Raw genomic sequence first — 23,393 nt, 5'->3', positions numbered from 1 at the left:
TGCGACATCCTCCTACCACGACAAAAAACATATTCAATTCTTCTAAATTAATGATCCAAAAATATATATCGTCTAGTCATTATTTTCATTAGCCAATTTCTCATAAATAAGCTAGTTAAATATGTATTTTATTACTTTAAAAAATAGGTTATACCTTTGTAAGTATTTAAGAAATTATTTACATTATTATACCGAGGCGAAATGAGGAGTGAGACCAAGAAATGTTTATTGATAGTAACAGTAGCCTCACTCCTCACATCCAGTCTATACTTTAAATTTTTAATGGCTTTTGGAATAGTAATCCAAAAGTTGTTTTAATCAATAATTTTCTATGTTATAAGCTAGTGAAATACGTATATTTAAAAAAATAAAATTGATACCCCTATAAAATATAAGGGATGAATAACAATAATTATTTATAACAGATAAATTTAGATACATATGTAACTAATAAAACACAAAAAAAAGTTATTTAAGAGAAATCGAGTGGCTAGCGTTAAAATAATCACACTATATATATATATACTTAATATCAAATAACTATATATATAACATTTGAGTGAAATTTTAAATATAACAACTATAAANATGTAACTAATAAAACACAAAAAAAAGTTATTTAAGAGAAATCGAGTGGCTAGCGTTAAAATAATCACACTATATATATATACTTAATATCAAATAACTATATATATAACATTTGAGTGAAATTTTAAATATAACAACTATAAAATAAATTATTAAAATACAAATAATTGTAAAATTTAACAGATTCCCATCGAATTGATTTATGATATTTACATGGTAAATCACTATCAGATATTATCTATACCTTTTCCAACTATACCGCATCCCCATTGTACCTCATAAAAACTTAGTGGTTTTTGTTTTAATATGCATTTTATAAAAGTCCAATAAAAACCCTAAAAAACAAAAACTATTTAAACATAGCAAAATAAGTTTACAGCATTATTTTTATTCAAATATTGTTAAAGTTGCTTGACTCTTACAATCTTTAAACCTAAATCAAATTAAAGCTTCAAAAAGTTACATTAAGATCAAAAAAAAACTTCTGAAATTGTTTTTTCTTTAATTAATAAGCGGAAAAAACCAAATTTTGTTTAATTTCTGTTAATGTTTTTCAATTTTTTTTCTTATCTTTTTTTATAAACAATCGGATCGGTGCGATTTTATGCTAGTGATGACTGATTAATTATTGACAAATTTCAATCTATACTTTAGTCTACTATGCCGGGATTCCTAGAATGCTAGGTTCCGACTATACTGGTATCCTGTTAATTAAGAAACTCTCCAGGCTTTATTAATATTAAAATTTATGTAAAAATTAAAAACAAAATTAAGTAGTGGTTTTATTTTCATTTTTTAAGTTTTATTTCTTAAATTATATTCATGGATACATATTTTTTTTTTATTCACAATGAAGTTTCAATTTATTGTACTAAAATAATGTGTATAGTACGTATAATGTGTTTGTCAGTATTTTATTAGTTAAATCAATGACTTTTTATTAGGTAATATTTAAAAAAATGGATGTATTAAGTGGCTTTTCTGTCTTGATATAATGTTACACAAAAACCCTATTTAAGGTTGGTTAAAATTTTTTATTGGATTAATATAATAATCCAGTCGTCCAGTTGCAAAAGAGTGCATTTCAAAAAAAAAATTTTTTTTATTTCACTTTTTCTATCTTTTTATAAACTAACATTAAGAAACTAACGTTAAGAAAAAGCAAAATTACAAAGATCAATTTTTTTCAACATGAGTCCTTCTGAAACTACAGCTCAATTAATTATCAATCCAAACATTTTATAATAAGATATTTATTTAAATTTCAATATACCTTAAATTTTATTGTTTCCATCAGTATCTTTAGACATTTGAGATCAACAAATTGGCTTTTATAAACTTAGTAAGACAATAGTTCCCTCAACGCTTTTCATTTGTATTTTTTTTCACTGAAATACAATAGATTATTTACACAATATAATATATTTTACTTAATAATCTATTAAGTTGTTCTCAAATCAACCGCTATTTTTTTGTCAGAATATAATGAATATTCATATAGTTGTCAAATGAAAAAGTTAGACTTTGCTCATTTTTAAGGCTCAAATACATTTGTACACACTAGTGTTAGAGATTATTATACTTATACATAACCATTAACCAATAAATATTGTTTTATTTGTCTAAGATTTAATAGTATTAAAATAAGTTCACCGCTATTAATTTGTATACACTATTAGGCGAATACAGTGGAATGATTAAAAATGATTGTAAATGTATTACTACATTACATTGTTATAAGTTAAAACAATTACATTTCATTCAGTGCTATTAGATAAATTAATCCATACTAAATTTTTTTTTAATATTTTATTAGATGACCAAGTTTATTTTTAAACAAAGAAATTAAACTAATACCTACTACTTGACTTTGTATGCTATGTTTTGATCATATTAAAATCAAAGTAATTTTTTTTGGACCAACCCAACCGACTAAAATCGGTTTTTATCATATAGAGATCATATAAAACTAATTAGTTTATAATCGTTCGGAATTATATAATACAAAAGTATTATAAAAACTAAATTATGGATAAAATATTATATTGACCTTAAAATAAACCAATTCAAATAAGATCAATGTCATATAACGTCAGTGAAATTATATTGATTATTAATATTTAAATTTGTAAACTTTACTAAAAAAAACCTGTACTATATAACTCTTAATTTTATAAAAGTACTAATTTTAATTTTAAAAGAAAAATCAGTAATACACTATTCAATACTAAACATTAAATTCAACCTTGAGCTATGTCAAACATCATGGAACGTTTTCTAAATAGTAACTATTAAAAAATTACGTACTCATTTTATATCACACAAGATTTCCATTAAGGCCAAACCGTTTGTTAATCAAACCTTTAACCTTAAATTTTAGTATGATAGAAATATCAGTGTATATTTTTTTATCTATTTTATTTTACTAAAAATATAAATCCATTGCGTCATAAATTTTATTCATATAGTTAAAAAAATATACAAAAACTTTGATCAATGAAATATTATCAAATTCATATGTTTTGATTCATTTTAATTCGTACATCAAAATACTACTTTGTAATAAAAACGTGTTTTCAAATTTAAATTATTATTAATGTAGATATTAAAGCCCTGCTGTATGAGTTAAAAAATATGAATCTAATCCGATCCGATAAATTAAAAGTAAGTCCTGAATTACTAACTGCTGGATTGGCCAAATCCAGTCCGTTTTAAAAATCGGAAAATTACTCCTAGTTAGAACATTATTTAGTAAGTCCTACCTAATATAGTGTAAAAAAAAAGAATCCAAACAACAATTCGATTCGAAATATATCCAATCTTATGTGGATAAAATCAAGTTATTTCTTGGATTATTTGTGTTGCATCAGTCCAACACAAAAATCAAATAAATAACCCAATCTCACCAGAAATATACCTAATAAATTACTTTTGCTTTTGTAATTTTATTTTCATGTTATTTAATTATTAGGCTGTTCATTAATTTTCTAATTCCGATTATACTTGTAAATATATTGAAAGTGGCCAGAACTCGATCAGATCAGTTGAGAAATTAAAAAAAATTCGACTAATTTGGATTGTCCAAATCACTTATCCCCAATTCAATACGAAAAATTTTACAAATGGCCCGAGATTGATACGACTTGGTTTTATTATTTTTGAATTAGACGTTACCAAGACTAAAAATAATATGGTCCAATTCAATTCAACTCGACTATAATATCGGGTTAAAAATTTCCGTTTGTATTGAATTAGGCCGGCTAGTGCAGAGATCTAGTAGATATCATATACAAAAAAAACTTTGATTTTCTGATAAAAGTTAATAATTGTTTATGTTTTATCAGCACACTAAAGTTTAAATTTATATGTAGTAATATTTCATATTATTTTTTTGTAATTCATTGTTATCAAAAAGGCCATTAGGGTGTGCTAGTGGTGGAAAGAATCACACAATATCTTAAGAACATAAAATAATAACACAAATTTTAGGTACGCAAATGTATACCCTATTTAGCGCATATAACGTCCCTGTTTATAAATCATTAAATAGGAAATGCACCCTTATAACTCATTAGGGTAGAATTAATTATTAGAATTGTTTTAATTTCAGAAGAATACCTAAATTAACATGTTATGTAAAAGATATCTGGTGCCAATCATACATTCATTTTTTATTACATAAACCATTACTCCTTTAGAACAGATGAACCATAAATTCTAAGTGCGTGTAATATTTTACAACTAAATACAATTGTACAAGTATCCTGTGTAGAAACCCCTACAAGATTAATAAACATAATACTTTTATATAATTAATTCTAAAAATCACGCTAACGTTACCACTCAACAAAAACCCAAACAAAATAACAAATACAGTAGGCAAAAAAATGTACGCCATTGAATACGATCCTAATCAACATAAAAAAAACGTCCTTGTGAGTTTTCAAATGAAGTAGGAGAGAATTTAATAGAAATACAATTGTAAGAAAGAATGTTAAATAAACATATATGATCAATCTGACAGCTATTAAGCTTCTTATTCTTTTAAAAATTACGTATAGTTTCGAAAATATTCTTAAGACTAATTGAACAAAACAATTATGTTCATCCCAAGAAACTTGTTAACACTAACAAAGAAATTTTTACTGCATGGCCTAATTTAAAACAAAACAAAATTATTGAACATGTTTAAAGCTATTTTTCTAAAAAATATGATGCAAATTAAATCGCATTATTTCGTTTATTATTATGTATTAGCTGCTTAAAATCTGAATCAGTACTAAGAATTGTAGCACAAATACAATATTTCACCGTAAAGATTAAATGGACATTAAGTACAAAAGTTTCATTTTCTTTAACCATCAATTGGCAAATTAAATTTAAAAATAAAATAGTAAAATACTATTTATAATAATTGCATTTAATTCTAATTATATTTAATTCAATAATTATTATAGAACTAAATTATTTATCTTTAAAAATAATTGTTTACGCTTGATAAAACAAACAATTTTTTGTTTATTATAGTTTATAACTGAACAAAATAGTATAGAACTAAGTGGTTAATGTGCGGTTTCAGATTTACTAAGTCATAAGTATAATAAATTATTAAATTATTTTAAAAACTACAATAATAATCATTGTCACGAAAAACGTTAAAAGTATTTAAAATATATGTAAACTTTAGCAAAAAGTTAATTCGTTGTAAAATATATTTATGAACTATTTGATAACAGTAGTATAAGTAAGTATTACTTTATTAATATGAATTTGACTGTAATTCAATTTAATTTTTAAATTGTTTACTCTTACAACTTAACTGTTAGTTTTTTTTCTGAAAAGAAAATAATATATTCAAGTTGATGAACTGTCAAACACATACAACCCAAATAAGTATAAACATCAGCAAAATATGGACTAGCGAATTCAAAACACAGAATAATTTATATAATTTTGATTCAACGTTAAACAATATTACGTTTAGCTAAAATATTTCCCAACTGAAAATGTCAACTTAAATAAATATTTTTAAAACATGCAATTTAATATTTAAGAATTCTATATTTTTAAAAATCTCATTCTAGGGAAATCTAAATACTCCCAGTAATCTTACACTAAAGCAAAAGTAATTTTATTTAAGTTGGATAACTAAAATTAGTTGGCGCATATAAAATTAACTAATCTAATTATTACCTTATTAACTAAATGTTACATAAATTACTAAAAATCTACTAATAAAAAATGATAACTATATTGGTAAATTAATAGAACCGTTCGTTGTCATTATTAATAAAATGAAATGTAGATCATTAAGTCATATAAATTATTTACATTCAATGGCATAATTACGGAGTAGGAAGTTCTTATTCTTCACGACAAAAATAATTAAATGGTAAAGATTCAATTTTTTTCGATTTGAGAAGGAACTAAAAATTTTTTTATGTTTATCCCTTTATAACGAATCCCTAATTATGCCACTAAATTTTCTAGTTTATATCCAAATGACACAAAAATGGATATTTATAAATTGAATAGAAAAATATGTTATCTCCATTAGATAAAAAAATTACGATTTTATTGGACATTTTTTTATACTTTGAAAATGTCAATTTCTATATGACACCTTTGAAATTTTTTATTTGTTTTTGCTCTTTTAAAAAATTGTTTGAAATGACAAATCAGCTTTTGGAAAATAACCAAAAAATTTAATTTTAACTATTACCAAATAATCCTGATTATTCCAAATACAAAAAATAAATTGAATTGTTATCTAACTAATATTTTTGATTAATTAAATATTAACAAAAGGTTTTAATGGCCCTTAAACAACCCCATCGACGCCCACTATTGTAGAATTACTTGCCTACTTGTTACTTTATTTACGTAGATAATATACTGAATGTTTTTATATGAAATTTTCAAATATTTTACATGAGCATGTCAATGTGACTTTTAAATTATTCAAAGATCATACATAATCACATAAATTAAAATGATTTCATATAAATTTTTTTTCGAGACGAACTCTTTAAATAATAAAAAATAACGACAGACTTAATAAATAGTAAATGTATGTACAAGGTCTAATTGATATAATAACAGTAACATTCACAATATATTATGTCAATTCCTTTGAGTACTAGCATGGAAAAATGTTAACGTACCCACAATGAGTTTACAGACAATTTTTGAAGGCGTATTGCGACTCAAAACTCTATAATATTGTGTTCAATGGCATAATGCTGATTCATGAAGTTTCTACGAAGCAAAAATTATTAAATCCATTGCAATGATAATAAAATATTAAATACGTAGTCCCTCAAAATACCAAATGACCTTGAAATATTCACTAAACTTTTATATTTGATTAAAGTTAATCACAACTTTTATATAAATTGAAAAAATTATTGTTATAAAAATTAAAAATTATTAATAATCTGCTACTTAGGAGTTTAAAACAAAAATTTCACTAAAAATTATTTCACTAAAATTTTATATCTATTTAGAAATAACGAACAACGCAATGCAAACCTAAATTAAGATAAAAGTATTAAGTCGAAAACTAAATAAAGCTTTGTATCATAAGTGTCATATAATCTTAATATTTTATTACATTCTTCAATAAAAATATTAAAAGCCCCTAAATCTAAAAACTCGGGAACCATGACCTTCCCTGTCCTCGATTTTAGTCTGGACATGATGCAGGATTGAATTTGAATATATTTTATTCTCAATTTAAAATTAACAAATGAGTAATAAACAAGTTTAAAGTTCCAACTCTTACTATCGACATTTTTTCGATTACTTTCAAACCGATCTTACCATGGTAATGAATAATGGACACAATAAATTGTTTTTATTTAACTTCCGGTGTAATGTTAAGATTGAAATTATATATCTTTTAATCTATAGCGGTTAAATGACGTCAACGACCTAACATTTTAAGAAACAAGTAAATATTATACGTTTTAATTTTTTATAATCAAACAAAAAATGCAAGTGGAAAGGTGATTTAATAGGATTAAATAACAATCAAATCTTTGAAGTTTTATAATGTTACCGTTAAAATAATTATTTAAATATAAGAACAAATTTTTAATTAACGTTTATAAGATTTTAGGGCTTTCATTTTTAAAAATATTTTATTGATTTAAATCCATAAAGCTTTTTTAAAAATATGAATGAGCGCTTGCGTTTTTCCTCGCTATTATTATTTGATGAAATGTACAGATATAGCACTATTTTTTGTGTTGGTAAATAAAGGCTAACGACCTTAAATTGTGTTTACTCCCTTTTTTAAGTGAATACTTAAATAATAAAATGAATCAGTAATTATTATTTTCTGCTTTGTATTTAAAATTTTGATCATGAATCATTTGCGAATAAATTTTTACATGTGGCTTATCTGTAAATTATTTATCATTTGAACTTCGGTCAAATTTAGCAATTGTACGTTATAAGTAGCTATTTATATAATATAGCAGTTTTTTTTTTGTCAAAGATTAAAAACACTATTGTTGTAGAAATAGCTCAACACGAACTTGAAATTTGCGTAGGCTAATAAATGACAGAAAACGAACACATTAAATACATCTAAGAAATATCTTGTTTATAGTAATAAAATATAAGCTGTTTTTTCTATTCTTAAAATAAGGACTACACGACATAAACTGTTTATTATGTTTCCTGTTCTGCAGTCTTATGATTATATTTATTAAAATTAAGTGAATCGAAAACGAGACTTGTAATAATTTTTGAAGTTAAATGAACAAACACGTAAGGTTATTTATATGCGAAATTCATAAAAAAAAACTGTTGAAGTAACCGAATAGGAAAAAATATTCAACTAATGTGATTTCTTGCGACGTATAACCCGAATAACATAATGCAGCTATGTACTATTCCGTGTGAATTTTTTACTAACAGTTTTATTGATGACTAATTACATTGTCCTTAACAAATTTTTTCAACAATAAAACACATCATTGTGAAACTAATACATTCGTATCGAAGCCAAAACAATTATTAAGTTTTTTCAGTTAAGATCTGATTAATTTGTTTAAGGTTAAATTGATTATGCTACCAGCTACTGCTAAATTAATTACTTAACATAATTATACACTAGTAAATATTTTTTTAGTGAATTTCTATTAAGATTAAAAATTTAGCATCAGTGACATAATAAAAAATCCTATCCATTCGAGGGCAAATTCAAGAAGGCGTAACAAATCTGTAATCTTACAGAGCGCCGATATTACCACTTGGTTTTCCTAAGTGGTAGAAGGCAATCATTTGTATAACAAAAATACATATTATAATTAATTTTTGATTATGATTTTTAATAATTAATGCGACATTACAGAACTCGTATAATTCCTGACGACTTATAAACATTTATAGGTGTATAAAGTATTTTTAATTGTAAATTGCTAATATTTTAACGTAGATTCCAAGAATTACAAGAAAAAATGTTGTTCAAAACATTTCAAAAATTAAATATGTCATAGGTGATGATAATATCATCACAATACAATCTAATAGCTTTAATTCAAATAACTAACTGAACACATTCAGTTATTTATATGATATAACAATTTTTATTAAGCAAAATAGCTCGTTAAATTTGAACTTAAAATTTTCAACTAAAATAATATAAATCTCTTAATGTAAAAATGAATCATTATACTCAAAAAAAAAAAAAATCATAAGTCAACGACCAATACAACCCAAACTGGTTCGATATTACACTTTATTAATTTCGAAGACAGAAAATAAATCTTTCTTCAGTTCTCTTAAAACTTAATTCTAAATGTTAACAACTAATTTTTGACTAAGTATGAATATTTTTCAATTTAAAAATTAATGCCCAGTTTAGTAAATAATTTATTCAAACGGTTTGAGATTTTCAATTACCATTTGATATTTTGTGTTGACGGTTACGGTTTTCAATTTATATATTCAATCCGTATAAAAGCAGTTTTTCATAATATTTAAATGTTAAAATCATATCAATCAAGACTCATAATAGCTTTTTTTGCCTGAACCAAGCATCACATTTTAATATATTTTTTTAACTCTTTGTGGTATATTTTACACTCAAAATAACGTTTTGAAACTGGTTTTTTTAAAACTAGTCTTTCGAGTGATTTCATAGTCGGTCGATAGATGCATAGAAAAATAATATTTGGCATATCCATTACGCGTGGATATGTAAGGAAATTTCCAGATGGAACATTTGTGGTGAGTGGAAAACTAAAGTACTCATATCAAAAACTTTTCTACAGTTTCAACGTAGTTTTAAATTGTACTCACAATACATTTATAGTGCTCATCAAATGTGGTGTTGTTCGACTTAGCTTTACAACAACGCAACCCTCATACACTTGGTTTGATATTCGCCTAGGTCCTGCTGTCCGTTCACAATACATATAAAAGTAAAGCGGTTTCAATGTGCATACATGTGCACACACACACACACAACGGCATCCGTGTGTTATAAGCCACCTGAATGCCGAGTACTTTGATTAATGAACTGTCGTCAACAACACATATACGTACACGTAAAAGGGGTAATTCTCGTCCCCAAGCATAGTTATTCAGCGACTATTTAATACACAATTGTCAAACAGCTGTGGCATCCGCAGGTATAATATCTCCGCACAATGGTTTTTTTTTCTTTCTTTTTTTAACACTAGTTCTTGCTGCTATTATAACACATCTTATAATAAACACACGATTTGTACTCGTCTCGGCGCAAGGCTTAAAAATAAACAGATAACAATAAATCAATTAAATTATGTCTCTAGTAAGATTTTCCATATGATCGATGGCTAACGTTCGTTGTGTATCTTATTAAGTCAACAAAATGTGTCGAACCTTCAAAAAACGGCACGTGTTCATTGTTACAGGTATCTGCGCTCAAAGTATTGAGTACAAAAATTAAGTAGCCCGAGGGCTATCTATAAATTATCAATAAAAAAAAAAAAATGTTCAAACCGATAAGATTACAAGCCAAGTCCAATGAAGCCTCTTCTTCGTGTCTATTCATTTATAACTATCTATAATTTATCATAGTTTCGTCTGACACATTTATGTATTAGATTTAGACCCTTTTGAATTAAAATATTGAATCAGGAATCTCATTACCATGACTTATTGGCTGTGTTTCCTGAATGTCATGAAACCTAAATGAAATAAATTACACAGAGTATTAAAAACTGTTATTAGTAAATTGTATTGCTTGTAAATTGCAAATATCATGTAAATTTCACTTGAGTAGGTAACAAAGATTGTGTTAGAGTAGCAAGATGAAAATACCTATGAATCGTGAACCATGATATATTGGACAAACGAGACAATGTATATTGGTCATGAATGAATTTTCAAAAATAGGGTTTTTTTGGGGGGTGTGCCAGGAGCACGCATGGATGGAAATGGTACATAGGCAAGTGATGGCGTGTGAGTGACGACCTTGGTGCGAAGTTAAAGGAAGTCGTCGTGTAAAGAAAAGAAGAATGCGCTAGTGTACAAATGTCTATAACTTGAATCCTGAGACATAATAATGTAAAATATTATACGTTGTGCGTCCATAGTTTCGTCTCGCTCTGAACGTGGACAACGAGCGGATGAGTCTCATCGCGAGCACAAGCACCCGATGACTTATCAGTAATCGAATCCGGATAATTATTTTTTAATTATATTATTACGCAAATTTACACTATCTCGTACGAATGTCTTTGAGCTCATGTGGATTACCAGATGGATTGGTAATGTCACAATAATTTTTACCAGTAAGTACAGGAACATATTTTTAATATTTATAAATAACAAATACCGGGACTAGTGATAGAGCTTTTTTAGGCACTGCGGTACACAATATTAATAATATTGTCCTTAGCTCGATCTTCTTATAAGTCAATCGACTGTCGCTGAACCTGGCGGTTTTAAATAAACAGTGTATTAAGGGTCTAGTGAAATAACCCGTTATCTCTATTTTTTTTAATTGTTCGGGAGACACAAAAAAAAATTGATAATTTTTCTACAAAACTCTGTACATTAGGCATTTCTATTTTTACGATATCAGCTATTCTAGAAAAGTCCAGTGACCATAACGAACTGTTGGAAAAATTATTCTCCGTCATGAAATTGAATAAGTGAAGTTCGAAACAAGTAAAGACAACCGGTTATTGCACTGGACCCTTAAATTTTTCTATGAAAGAAAACCGCGGCGTGTAGCCCGTATCGATGACTCGACCAAGAGAAATAAATGTCTCAAGGTCACTAGTATTATTGTATTATATTCGGTTCATGTTACACATATATGATAATAATAATAATAACGGCGAACACTGAAATATAATAATTATATTATGACTTAGCTCATTGTCCCCGCGTAGCAGACGGGTTAACCAGCTACCACCACAGACCTGAGTGTATATTTATAAACATGATGTATGATTATAACGATAGCACCTTACTATTAAAAGTCTCGGTGCGCACACACGCACACACACACTCACGATCGACTTACGGAATACGCATAGCGAATTTTATGTATTGTTGTTGTTGTTACCGTGTAAAACAATGAACCGATAACCAGTCATTTTACAGTTGATAAAGAAAACCCGCCTTTGAATATTGTGCAGACGATATCGCGTGCGGCCTACAATACCCGACGTCGTTTCCGTCAATCGGTGCTCGTTTTCTGTGTAGTTAACTGGGACTGTGTGCTTTCGTAGTGCGTGACGTTTAAAATTTTTTTCACCCCGAACGTAAAAATAGATACTAATCGTTGTGTAAGTTTTCTGTTGTCGATGATTTTAGTGTGTTCGCGATAATATTATTTTTAGTTGCTTAAACGGAACCGACATAACTGAGAGCCGGTCCGCGATTTTCGCATCCCTCGGATGAACAACAGCCATCACACCCTCTGCAAACGTGGCCGATTAAATTACAAACTTTAAGGTACCGCCGGTCTACCTACGTCAGAGTTCGTTTAAAAAACAACAATTGACTTTACTGCTTATACTGCTGTTAGTCACAATAACAATAATGGTCTTTTATTTTGTCGTCGGGAATACTTCCCTGTTGGTTTTCAGCGCTGTCGTAAACGATTGTCCGATGGTAGCCTTGTATTTGATAATTATAATTTCATATTATTGCAATTGGTTTTGGCGGCGTATTCATGACTATGAACCAAATGTTTTTGGGAAACACTTGGGAACAAGTAAGTACTCTAACGCGGTAGTACAAAAGTGTGCGTAATAGCTTTTTAATACACCCGGCGGTACTAAAAATACAACGCAAGATAATGTTATTTAAAATATTAAGGAACAAATTTATTAAAAGTTTATAAATATCATTATCGTTGACTCGACAAAAAAAAAAAAAAGTTCTATAAATGATATCGCACGGCATTTATCATAATATGTCAAATATGATAAATAATAATAGATATCAAAATTCAATCAAACTCAGTTAACCTATTTAATGCGATAAAATTTCATAATATATAACACATTAACATAAAATTATTCCTGGTCATTGATCTGAAACTGGAAATGGTCACATTCTGTAGGACAAACGACTAACTGAAAATATGTGTTTTCAATATTCTTTTAAAATTCAAAACGAAGTCATGTTATTTACGCAAACAACATTTAACATTGATGAGTCGAAAACAGTAATTTTACTTTCACCGAGTTTGACCTATTGAATGCTAATAAAACACACAAAGTTATTTTTAAAATACTATGAATTCATCAAAAATTCGTACGTTGTTTTGGTATAATACCATTGCTTAAAACGAAAATTAATTATATTTATATATATTATTATCAATTAAATGTATAATAAAAAACAGTGGGCCTTAAGGTGGAGTACATTGATTTTTACAAAAAAATGTCAAATAATATCATAAATACAGCTTGTTTGTGTTAAAACGAATGGAGACAAAATCAAGTACAAACATATGAACTTTTTATTAAAACGTGTTTTATTTTAAAATTACCGGTGTATTACTATTAAATAAAATAACTTTCTGAATTCTGACCGATTTTGAAATTACAGATTTTTCATAAATATTTTTATCTCTATTTTGACAGCTTATTATTTCTTAGTAATATTTACCTTCGCTGGATTGAATTCACCTCTATCAAATGCATACACGAACTGGCAAATACCCTCTCGCACGATTAAAGTCTAAATTTATGTAAATAAATAATTTTTATTAATATTTAACTTATCCGATTACATATTCATGATGAATAATTGTCGACAATTTAAATTAAAAATCTGACTATGTTTTACTGATTTTATCGTGGGTTTTAAATTTTTAATCGAATTTTCAAAATTTATCCCATAAAATCAACCGTATTGTTCACTCTTATGAAAATAATAACTTCGAATGGAAGAAGCAAATATTATTCGAGTTAAAACTATTAAATATTCTTAAAAATAAAGGTTGCTGGACAATTGATCGTAAGCTCCACTTTTACTAAAATTTATTATCCGCTCAAATAGTCCTAGAGACAATTCTAATTAACAAATAGCAAAAAAAAAATTGTCACTAGTCTATTGCGTCATTTAGCTTGCAAACTGTTGATATTTTCAGAATGTTTCATGCAATTGATCGCTCTGTATTCACACAACATATGTGCGCGTGTGATGTGTGTGTCTGATGGTAGCCATATAAGAGTGAATCGCGCTTTTCTTATCGTATTTTCGTATTGCCCATTCCAGCTATTGCGTTCTCGTGTGTTATTTAGTAGTTTGTCCAATTAGCCAAAAAATTAACCGGTTTTTAACGTGTAATGGGCTCGTCATGTCAACTCGATTAACGTATGCGAATTATTGTTTTCCAGAAATGGGATTAAAAAGAACCTATTGGAACAAAATCGAAGCCGCATACTGTTTAATTGCCACTTGCGTTTGTGCGTTGGCCAAACTCATATCCAATTTCATTCACATTTCAAATAAACCGCCAGAAAATCTCACATTACCTCACGGTAAGTAACAAAAATAAATATATTTACGAGAACAACACTAACCGAAAGTTTAAGCTGACTGGCAACTGTGTTTTCTGTCGCCGAAATTTTCTTTGACAACATTTACTACTGTGTATTACTCGATCGCCGCACAAGGTTTTCGTACATGTGTATGTGCAGAGTGTGCATACGAATTGCATCGATTGTTATTATTTATGCGTATAGTTCCGTATTTATTGTTTGTCTATACACTTTCGATAATTCTTGACATTGAATGCAATTTATTATCTCAGTATCCTATAACACTGTTTATAAACAAAATTATATAAGCCTTATTGTTTAAACCCAACATATTTCATACTTAAAATATTGTCATTTCCCCGCTGTTTGGTTAGCTTCTTTGGCTAAAAATCTTTGATACCGATTTTTTTCCAAAAATAAAACTTTTTCTCAGGTGGTGATGAAATTTTATTTTTTTTATTCCCAAATAAATAAAATTAAGAAAATTACATAAATTAGATGAATGGGTTTTAAACGCAAAGAAATATTTAGTTGAGATATCTGTAAGAGATAACTGTATATTAAAATGCAATATAATCCATTGTTTCGATAATTAGATAAAAAAAACCACAAACATTTTCTTAAGTTTTTCAAACTATTTAATAGTATATGTGAACTCTTCCAAAAAACCAACATGATCAACATGAATATCGACTGATAATACAGTTTTGAAAGGCAATAATAATTATTATCAGAATGTGATTACTAGTTACCTCAATAATTTGCAATTATAAGTCCATTAAATAAAGTCATTATCTGGTATAAACTGTTCATCGTAATAGTATATAATACAATACATTATCGTTAAAAAATAAATGAACAGTCGAAACCCTTTCTATGTATCATTGTTTAATAAAAAATAAAAAACTGAGTCAATAATTAATTTTTTTTTTCGGTTCGTTATTTGCTTTCGGATTTATTTTACCAGTGTTTTTGTCTATGATCACATATGTACACATTAATTGATAAGGCTCAACATATTGATCATTTTATGAGTTATAACAATAGCATTTAAACAAACTTCAATAATAATTATTTGGTGGCATTTTTTAATTGCACGTCACAATATATTTATGTTGCAGACATCGTAAACAGATCTAACAGATTTGGATAGTAAAAATTTCAATTAATAAAATATCATTATAAACCCACTACAACAATCATAATTTTTAGTCATTAATCATTTAATTTTCTAATTTTTGTATGATCGATTATTTTGTGGCTATGATATTCAGAAAATAAATCATATGCTGAATAAATTGTTAAGTGTTAATAGACCATGTGAGATTTTCTTCAATGCTAGTGAATTTAAATTAAATATGAACGACAATAAATAAGTATTTATTGACTTTAAATAGCTTTGTTTGAAAGAAACATGACAGTAAGAGTCGCACTCAAATTGAATAATAGATTAATATTTGATCAAACAATTTGTTTATAGTTATCATGCTCTCGATAAGCAGTTACACAAACTGATATTCCCAAAAACGCCATAGATTTAATGTAAACGTAGTAATGAAATAGATTTGTAAGTATTTTGTTGCCAAATAATTTTTTAAGTGTTATCAATTATGTATTTTGAGAAAAAACCCGATTATTTTAAAACTTGTGCACTCGTGTTTATTATAATAATGAATTTCTCTGGTTGTTTGTTACCAAAATAATCATCCTTGTCATTTTGTTGCAACAGAAACCAGTACCGTGTACCTAACAGACTTTCCCACTCTTCCACGTTGGTAATAACGTTTATTGGTTTTTTAAACTCTTTTTATTACTATAAGAGTTCAGTTTTTAATTTTATCTAATTTAAACACCCGTAGTCGTTTGATTATTCTTCATAATATTTTACTGCGAGCATTCGTTTTTTAGCTGTCTAGACCCCATAAATTATATAGTGTACAAGTGCATAACAAAATCGAATGCATCAAAAACCGTTAGGAAGAACGCAACGGTACATTTACCTGATTCTGCAGAACGTGCAAAAACTATAAAACACGTTGATATAAGCAACCATGTCTTTTTACCATTAAATTTCGACGCTCGAACCAGTTTTAAAAGTATATTTAACTATTTGAATTTACTGACACTTTTAACGCTAAAATATTATAATAAATTTCGTGATCGAACTGCAGCGGATTGACTCAATATTATAAAAAAAAATACAATTGTAACAAGAAATAAAAAATAAATTATACATTGTTCAAAAACAGAATAAACAATAAAATTTTCTAAAATATGTTAAACAAGAATATAAATTAGAATGTATCTTAATCAGAAAGCAAATTAAAAATGATTGAAAAAGTCTATAGTAATAACTCAAATTATTTTTTTTTGTATTTTTAAGTTACACATAATTATTAATTGATCTACTATTAAGTATAGTATTTTTGGTGTCATTCTTTATACATTATAGAGATATCAACTTTTTTTTATAGAACACATATTTCAATTCAGTAATTCAAAAGTAGAATTTTTATTATTTTGTACGTTTATTTGATAAAATAATTTAAAGTTTCTTTTCTTTGAGAAAGGTTATAGGTATACACTCTTAACCGGTAAACCGGTCTGCCAGTACACCGATAGTTGACAATAACTGATGCGCACTGATAAATAGCCCGTTAGTAAATATCAGTGTTTATGATTGTGGTATACATTTTTAACAATCATGAATTATCATCATTATCTATATGAATATTTTCATCATGATTAAATAAATAAAAAATTTATTTCCATTAAAAATTAAAGTTTATGCCCCTATAACACATAAGGGATAAACAAAAAATACTTAATAATGGATAAATAAGGATTATATGTAACTTAAAATAAAAAAAAAATTCTCAACATTTTTATTATTTTATGAATAATTGATTGGTTCATGATGTAAAAACTTAAAATTTTAAGTCAGAAAATATTCATAAATTTAGTTTCAATAATTTTAATTAAAGATTCTTTAATGAAATTAATGAATATTGTATTATTATAATCTCTATAGTCTACATTTTTGAACTATTTTTATTCATAAACGATATTTACCAATTTATTCATTTAAAAAATGATATTACATAGTTATAAACAAGATCAGAACATTTTGATATATTCAATTGAATTTTAAAATAAGTAACTGCTATTTTCAAAGAAATAATTGGTGATATTTAATTATTTTTAACTTAAAAAATACAGAAATGTTTCAAACTGCTTAAAAACAAAAAAAAAATGTTATTTCTAAGTAAATTACTAGGAAAACTCCCGAATTTCAGGCTCAATAAAATCTATTATTTATTTGTATTATTTAAAACGACAAAATAACTTACTTAATCCCCTTAATAATTTTCTTTAAGTGAATTTTGATTTTTTTAATTTACATTAATTCTTGTTTTTTTGAAAATTACATGCAATAAACATAACTATTATATTGTTTTCTAAAAATAATAATTAAATATCAGTGTTAAAAACTTTCTTACCATATTTTGATTCACATGAGACTTTAAAAAACTTTTTATTCATATAATATGTATTTTATTTCGTGTATTATATTAAAATAATATTTAGTGTTTATGATATTCCTATGTAATGAAAAAGAATGTGCAGCCTTTTAACATAAATGCTGATCCTACAATATTATATTTTATCCGGTAATTATACCGTTTTTTTTTTTAATAACAAAGGTCTGAAATTTATAAAATAACTTACTTACTAATAATAAAACAACAGTAAAATATTTTACACTACCCCTTCATCAAAGTGAATATTAGATCCACTTTTGACAATATAAAGGAATTTTAAAAACGTTTAACTAATTAGTAAAATCATAAATATTTTTTATAAAATGGTTTTTTCCTTTCAAATAATACAATTTTATAATCCATTATTAATAATTTATAGTTAATTAAATTGATATTTAAACACAAATATATTTTAAACTCATATTAGACAGTCGAGTTACAGAACCGTATTTTGTTTTTTAAATTTATGACAAAATCATCATGACGTCAGTTTTTGACGCATTAAAACATAGAACACATGTGTATTTAACCACAGGTAACTTCATGAATCATTAATAATAACAACGAATTACCGTTTTCAAAGTAATTAATTTATCGAATTTAGCAATTATGATACACTAAAGATAAATATATAAGAAAAATATAATAGTTTGTTCTTGTGCATATTTGAGCTCACTATTACAATTAAACCGGTTTTAATTAAATTAATCATAACATAGAAGACCTCAGGGTGCAGGCGTTTAATGAACCTGCATCAATTTATTCGCGATTGAGCGGTACTATAATACAAGGTCAAGGGCTGGTGTCATTGGCTTCAATGACGTATTTGTTTTCATTGTTTCAGATATTCAGCGGAACAAAAACAAGACTGTCGCAGACATCCCAGGACCAAGGACTTTGCCAATTTTCGGAACCCGATGGATCTATTGGAAGTTTGGGTTTTACAAACTGAACGCCGTTCATTTGGCGTATAAAGGTGATTTAAACAGACTATTGAAGAATACTATTCTCTACTTCCTAAATGATTTCCAAAATTTAATCCGGATTATGTACCACACTTATTATGACAGTGAAAAATTATTGTTTGTACTTGATTCTATTGCAAACAGAATAATAAAGCATGGATCTTAATGAAAACATGACAACCAGTATTGATTTAAAACCTGTGTAGTCTCTACAAGACAATTATCCGTTTCAGGTGGTACGTAATCCGGATTAAAACCCAAACCAATAGAAAATTTGGGTGTACCTACGTAATCCTATTCTAGTTGAAGATTCATAACGAGTTAAAACTTCTCATAGACATGTTCGCGCGGTATGGAAAAATTATTCGTGAAGAAGCCTTATGGAACATTCCTGTAATAAGTGTTATGGACAGAGATTTCATTGAACGAGTACTCAGGCACAGTGGTAAATACCCGATCCGACCTCCAAATGAAGTAACTGCAAACTATAGAAAATCTAGACCCGACAGATACACAAACCTTGGACTAGTCAATGAGTATGTTTCATCAATACATGCGAGTAAAAAATTATCATTTTGTTTAAAGTACTCGTTTAAACTCACATTAGATTTACTGAAAGATAAAAATTATTTACCGATTATTTTTATCGTGATTATATATTATATAAAAGTAAAATAAATAAAAAAGAAACTACATTATCTAATTAAAAAAAATACTTTTTTTTTTTTTTTGGTATTTAACCAATTATTCTTTAACTAAAATAATTTTGTGTAAAATTATGAAATTTCATCTTATATCATATAAAATAAAAAGATAATTTTAAGTGGCGTTTTATTCATTATTAATATTAAAATAATATAATAAAATTTGTTGGAGAATAAGCTGATAGTTCAGTAATCGTCAATTAATCATTATTTGAAACTAATACACAATTGTATTTTACAGGCAGGGCGAGACATGGGCAGTATTGAGGAATAAATTAACTCCAGAACTAACAAGCCCGAGAACGATACGAAGGTTTTTACCAGAAGTCAATCAGCTTGCAGACGATTTTAACACGTTAATTGCACAAGCTAGAGATAGCGAAGGCGTTGTTAAAGGTTTCGAATTATATTGTAATCGGATGGGCCTTGAAAGTAAGTTCTTGATTTGTAGATTTTTTAATTAGATCTGAATCTAAATGTAATTTCGTAGGTACATGCACCTTAATATTAGGTAGAAGATTCGGATTCTTAGACGAAGAAATAAACGAAATGGCTACTAAACTTGCAGACTCTGTAACAAATCAGTTCAGGGCATCACAAGAAGCGTTTTATGGTCTGCCCTTATGGAAGCTATTTCCAACAAAATCTTATAAAGACTTCATAACGAGTGAAGACGCCATTTACGAGCAAGTACAACTTCTCAATACTAGCTTCTAGCCAACTACGCCCGAATCTAATATTCGGGGCGTGCCAATTAACTTTTAATTTATTTATTTTAGTATCGTGTCAGATATTGTGGACTCAGCACTGAATGACGAATTACAGTCTTGCACAGACGTACGCAGTGTATTTGTCTCCATACTACAAGCATCTGAATTGGACAATAGAGACAAAAAAGCAGCAATTATCGATTACATCGCTGCTGGAATTAAGACTGTAAAACCATATAATAAGCATTATTAGTGATGGAAATAATTGAATGATTAGTAGTCGAAATAAAAATTATTGAATAATCTAGTGGCGCAGTAAGGTTTTTTCTTTGGGGATGCCAAGGACTATTCTTGTATTTTTGGAATTATCACATGATCTTACTACTACCCGAGTCTTATAGTATTAATATTAATAATTGGCCAATGAGGGACTATTTCCCCTCAAACCCCTCCCTTGGGAATGATCGAATGATTTCACTAGAATGAATTACAATTTACAATTCTTATTGTTTGAACTTGTTTTATAAATAATTGAATTATTATCTACTATAGTGAAATTTCTTATAAAATATGCAATAGACAAAACTCAAAACAATTAAATATTGATACCGAAATACCGATTGTTGACTATTATTGACGAACTGCATAATAATAATGGGCTAATAGTTTGACCGATTTTTGTACAGAGTTTTGTACAGACATGCCATTTGACAAAACGCGATAGGATCTTTATAATTTATTTAATTTTTATTTTTAAATGGACTTGATTATTTTTTAATTATTATTTTGTGATAAAAATTTGTATTTAAAAATAAGCGATTATTTTCAATTATTAAATGAATGTTATGTGATTTTGATCAATCTTAATCACACAATTTGTTTAAAAATCTAGTAAATCGATTATTTTGATTTTGATAAATACCTGTGTATGTCTGAACTCGAATTTTCATTAACTATAATCTCGATTATCGAAATCATTAGATTATTTAAATCAAAAAAATAATCGAATCATAATACTTTTAGAAGCGCAAAGTTACATTTTTTCCCATTTTTTTTTCAGCTAGGAAACACGTTAGTTTTTTTATTATATTTGGTTGCCAAACATCCCGATGTCCAAGAAAAAATATATGAAGAAGTATCAAAACTCGCGCCGGCGGATACCCCAATAACTGCTGAACATTTGCATAATGCTCCCTACTTGCACGCTTGCATTTCAGAGGCACATAGGTACACACTATTTAAAACGTTTATCCAATTAAGCATATTGTACGTATAAACGCAATGATCACTAAAACTTATTTTTTGTTTATTTTAGACTATTACCCACAGCGCCCTGCATTGCAAGAGTGTTAGAGACAGCATTTGAGTATGACGATTATCGGCTACCTTCCGGGGTAAATGAAATGGAATTTTATATTTAATCTCATATTGTAAATCGTTTAAAACTATATGTTATTTTCACATCTGATCTTATAATTTTTTTTAGACGGTTGTTTTGCTTCATACGTGGTTGGCGTGCTTGGACGAAAACAACTTCAATGATGCGTCTTCTTTTAAACCAGAAAGGTGGTTGGATGAACTAACGAAAAAATCACCATTTTTAGTTGTTCCGTTTGGATGCGGCAAACGAATGTGTCCAGGAAAACGGTTCGTTGAACTGGAACTCCAAGTCGTCTTAGCTAAGGTTGTTATCAAATAATCTTAATCAAAATATTAATGGACAGTTTTAAAATAGTGTATCAACCAATTCACTTTTTTTTTTTCAAATAAAATTACATTTTTACTTTACATCTAACCCATGTTGAAATATTCGTTTTTGCATTAAAATTAATTATATTCTAAAATTACAAAGAGTCCTTTTTAAATTTATTTTAACATTTGATATTATGATTAAAAATAAGAAAGTCTTGTATCTCGCCGATACATTTCTTTATTGTTAACACTGACGTAACACCTATAAGGTGCAATTTTATCATTTTTATTTAACTTTGTGAACCTTTCAGATGGTTAAACAATTTCACATCGACTTCAAGGGACAACTTAACACTGAATTTGAATTCCTATTGACCCCTAGTGATGCAGATTTAATCTTAAAGGACAGAAGTTGTTGAAACATATATCAATATCATCCTCTGTCTTCGTTTATGACTGATATGTTTTGGTTGTAAATAGCTTAAATATTGCATTTATATACCGTGTTATTTCGATGTTAATATCATAATAGTTTATTTAAAACGCCAAAATAATTAAACATTTGTTATTTGTGATCTTAGGTTATAACTAAATCTTTACTGATATTGTGTTTTAGGTAAACATTTATGACTATTGTCATTATTATTTATTTTGTTATTTAACTTTGTATAATAATATATCATAGTCTTCGTAAAATTTTTTTGTTTCGTCGTTACCTTTTATATAATATACATATTGTATTATTCATACCGATTTCTTTTCTTTTTTTTACGAATTGTATTGTTGTGATTTAATTAGTATTTATACCTAATTTTTTAACAATTTTATTATTTATATATAAATATCGATTATTGTATTTAATTGTGTCAATCAAAATTCGATGGATGTTATTTGTTTCATATTATGTTGAATATATTATTATGTTAAAACATTGAGTTATGAATTAAGTATTATGTTATTTGAAATAAAATGATCTTTAATATTCGGAATTTTTTTAAGATAAGCATGTTTTTATTTAACCATTCATCTTATGCAGGTGTTAAAAAAATAAGGAAACAGTAGAAATCCGTTTTTTTACTTACTGAACAGCTAATATATATTATGACTACAATTTATTTATATAATCTATATTTTACGTTTTTATTAAGTGAATTTTGAAAATTTGAATTTTCAAATTAAAAGTGGT

At 27.1% G+C, this 23,393-nt stretch overlaps 1 protein-coding gene and 1 long non-coding RNA gene across 4 annotated transcripts; one reads left to right on the top strand and one right to left on the bottom strand.

Annotated features, from left to right (window-relative positions):
- Positions 1 to 711: 711 nt before the first annotated feature.
- LOC126902455 (uncharacterized) lies at positions 712 to 15,109 on the bottom strand. Its single transcript, XR_007703220.1, has 6 exons — positions 14,935 to 15,109; positions 14,637 to 14,878; positions 13,717 to 13,788; positions 9,901 to 10,772; positions 1,862 to 1,976; positions 712 to 923 (listed from the first exon to the last, which is right to left on the bottom strand). It is a non-coding gene; the product is annotated as an uncharacterized LOC126902455 (long non-coding RNA).
- LOC126902450 (ecdysone 20-monooxygenase) lies at positions 11,161 to 22,976 on the top strand. Of its 3 annotated transcripts, XM_050679741.1 has the most exons (11): positions 12,196 to 12,814; positions 14,451 to 14,594; positions 18,981 to 19,112; positions 19,439 to 19,637; positions 20,047 to 20,237; positions 20,296 to 20,491; positions 20,585 to 20,741; positions 21,576 to 21,742; positions 21,831 to 21,909; positions 22,002 to 22,199; positions 22,519 to 22,975. In XM_050679741.1, exons 1-11 carry the CDS (start codon positions 12,640 to 12,642, stop codon positions 22,624 to 22,626), a joined length of 1,746 nt encoding a protein of 581 aa, XP_050535698.1. In that variant the 5' UTR covers positions 12,196 to 12,639; the 3' UTR covers positions 22,627 to 22,975. The 3 variants fall into 3 exon arrangements, with proteins under 3 accessions (XP_050535700.1, XP_050535699.1, XP_050535698.1); XM_050679743.1 differs by lacking the exons at positions 12,196 to 12,814; positions 14,451 to 14,594 and adding an exon at positions 11,161 to 11,378 and having other exon boundaries at positions 19,405 to 19,637; positions 22,519 to 22,976; XM_050679742.1 differs by lacking the exon at positions 22,519 to 22,975 and having other exon boundaries at positions 12,190 to 12,814; positions 21,831 to 21,945; positions 22,002 to 22,139.
- The last annotated feature ends 417 nt before the right edge of the window (positions 22,977 to 23,393 follow it).

The sequence above is a fragment of the Daktulosphaira vitifoliae genome, unplaced genomic scaffold (assembly GCF_025091365.1).
Source record: "Daktulosphaira vitifoliae isolate Bord-2020 unplaced genomic scaffold, ASM2509136v1 Scaffold_3, whole genome shotgun sequence".
Taxonomy (NCBI): Eukaryota; Metazoa; Arthropoda; class Insecta; order Hemiptera; family Phylloxeridae; genus Daktulosphaira; species Daktulosphaira vitifoliae.
This window is presented reverse-complemented; position numbering and strand designations above follow the sequence as displayed.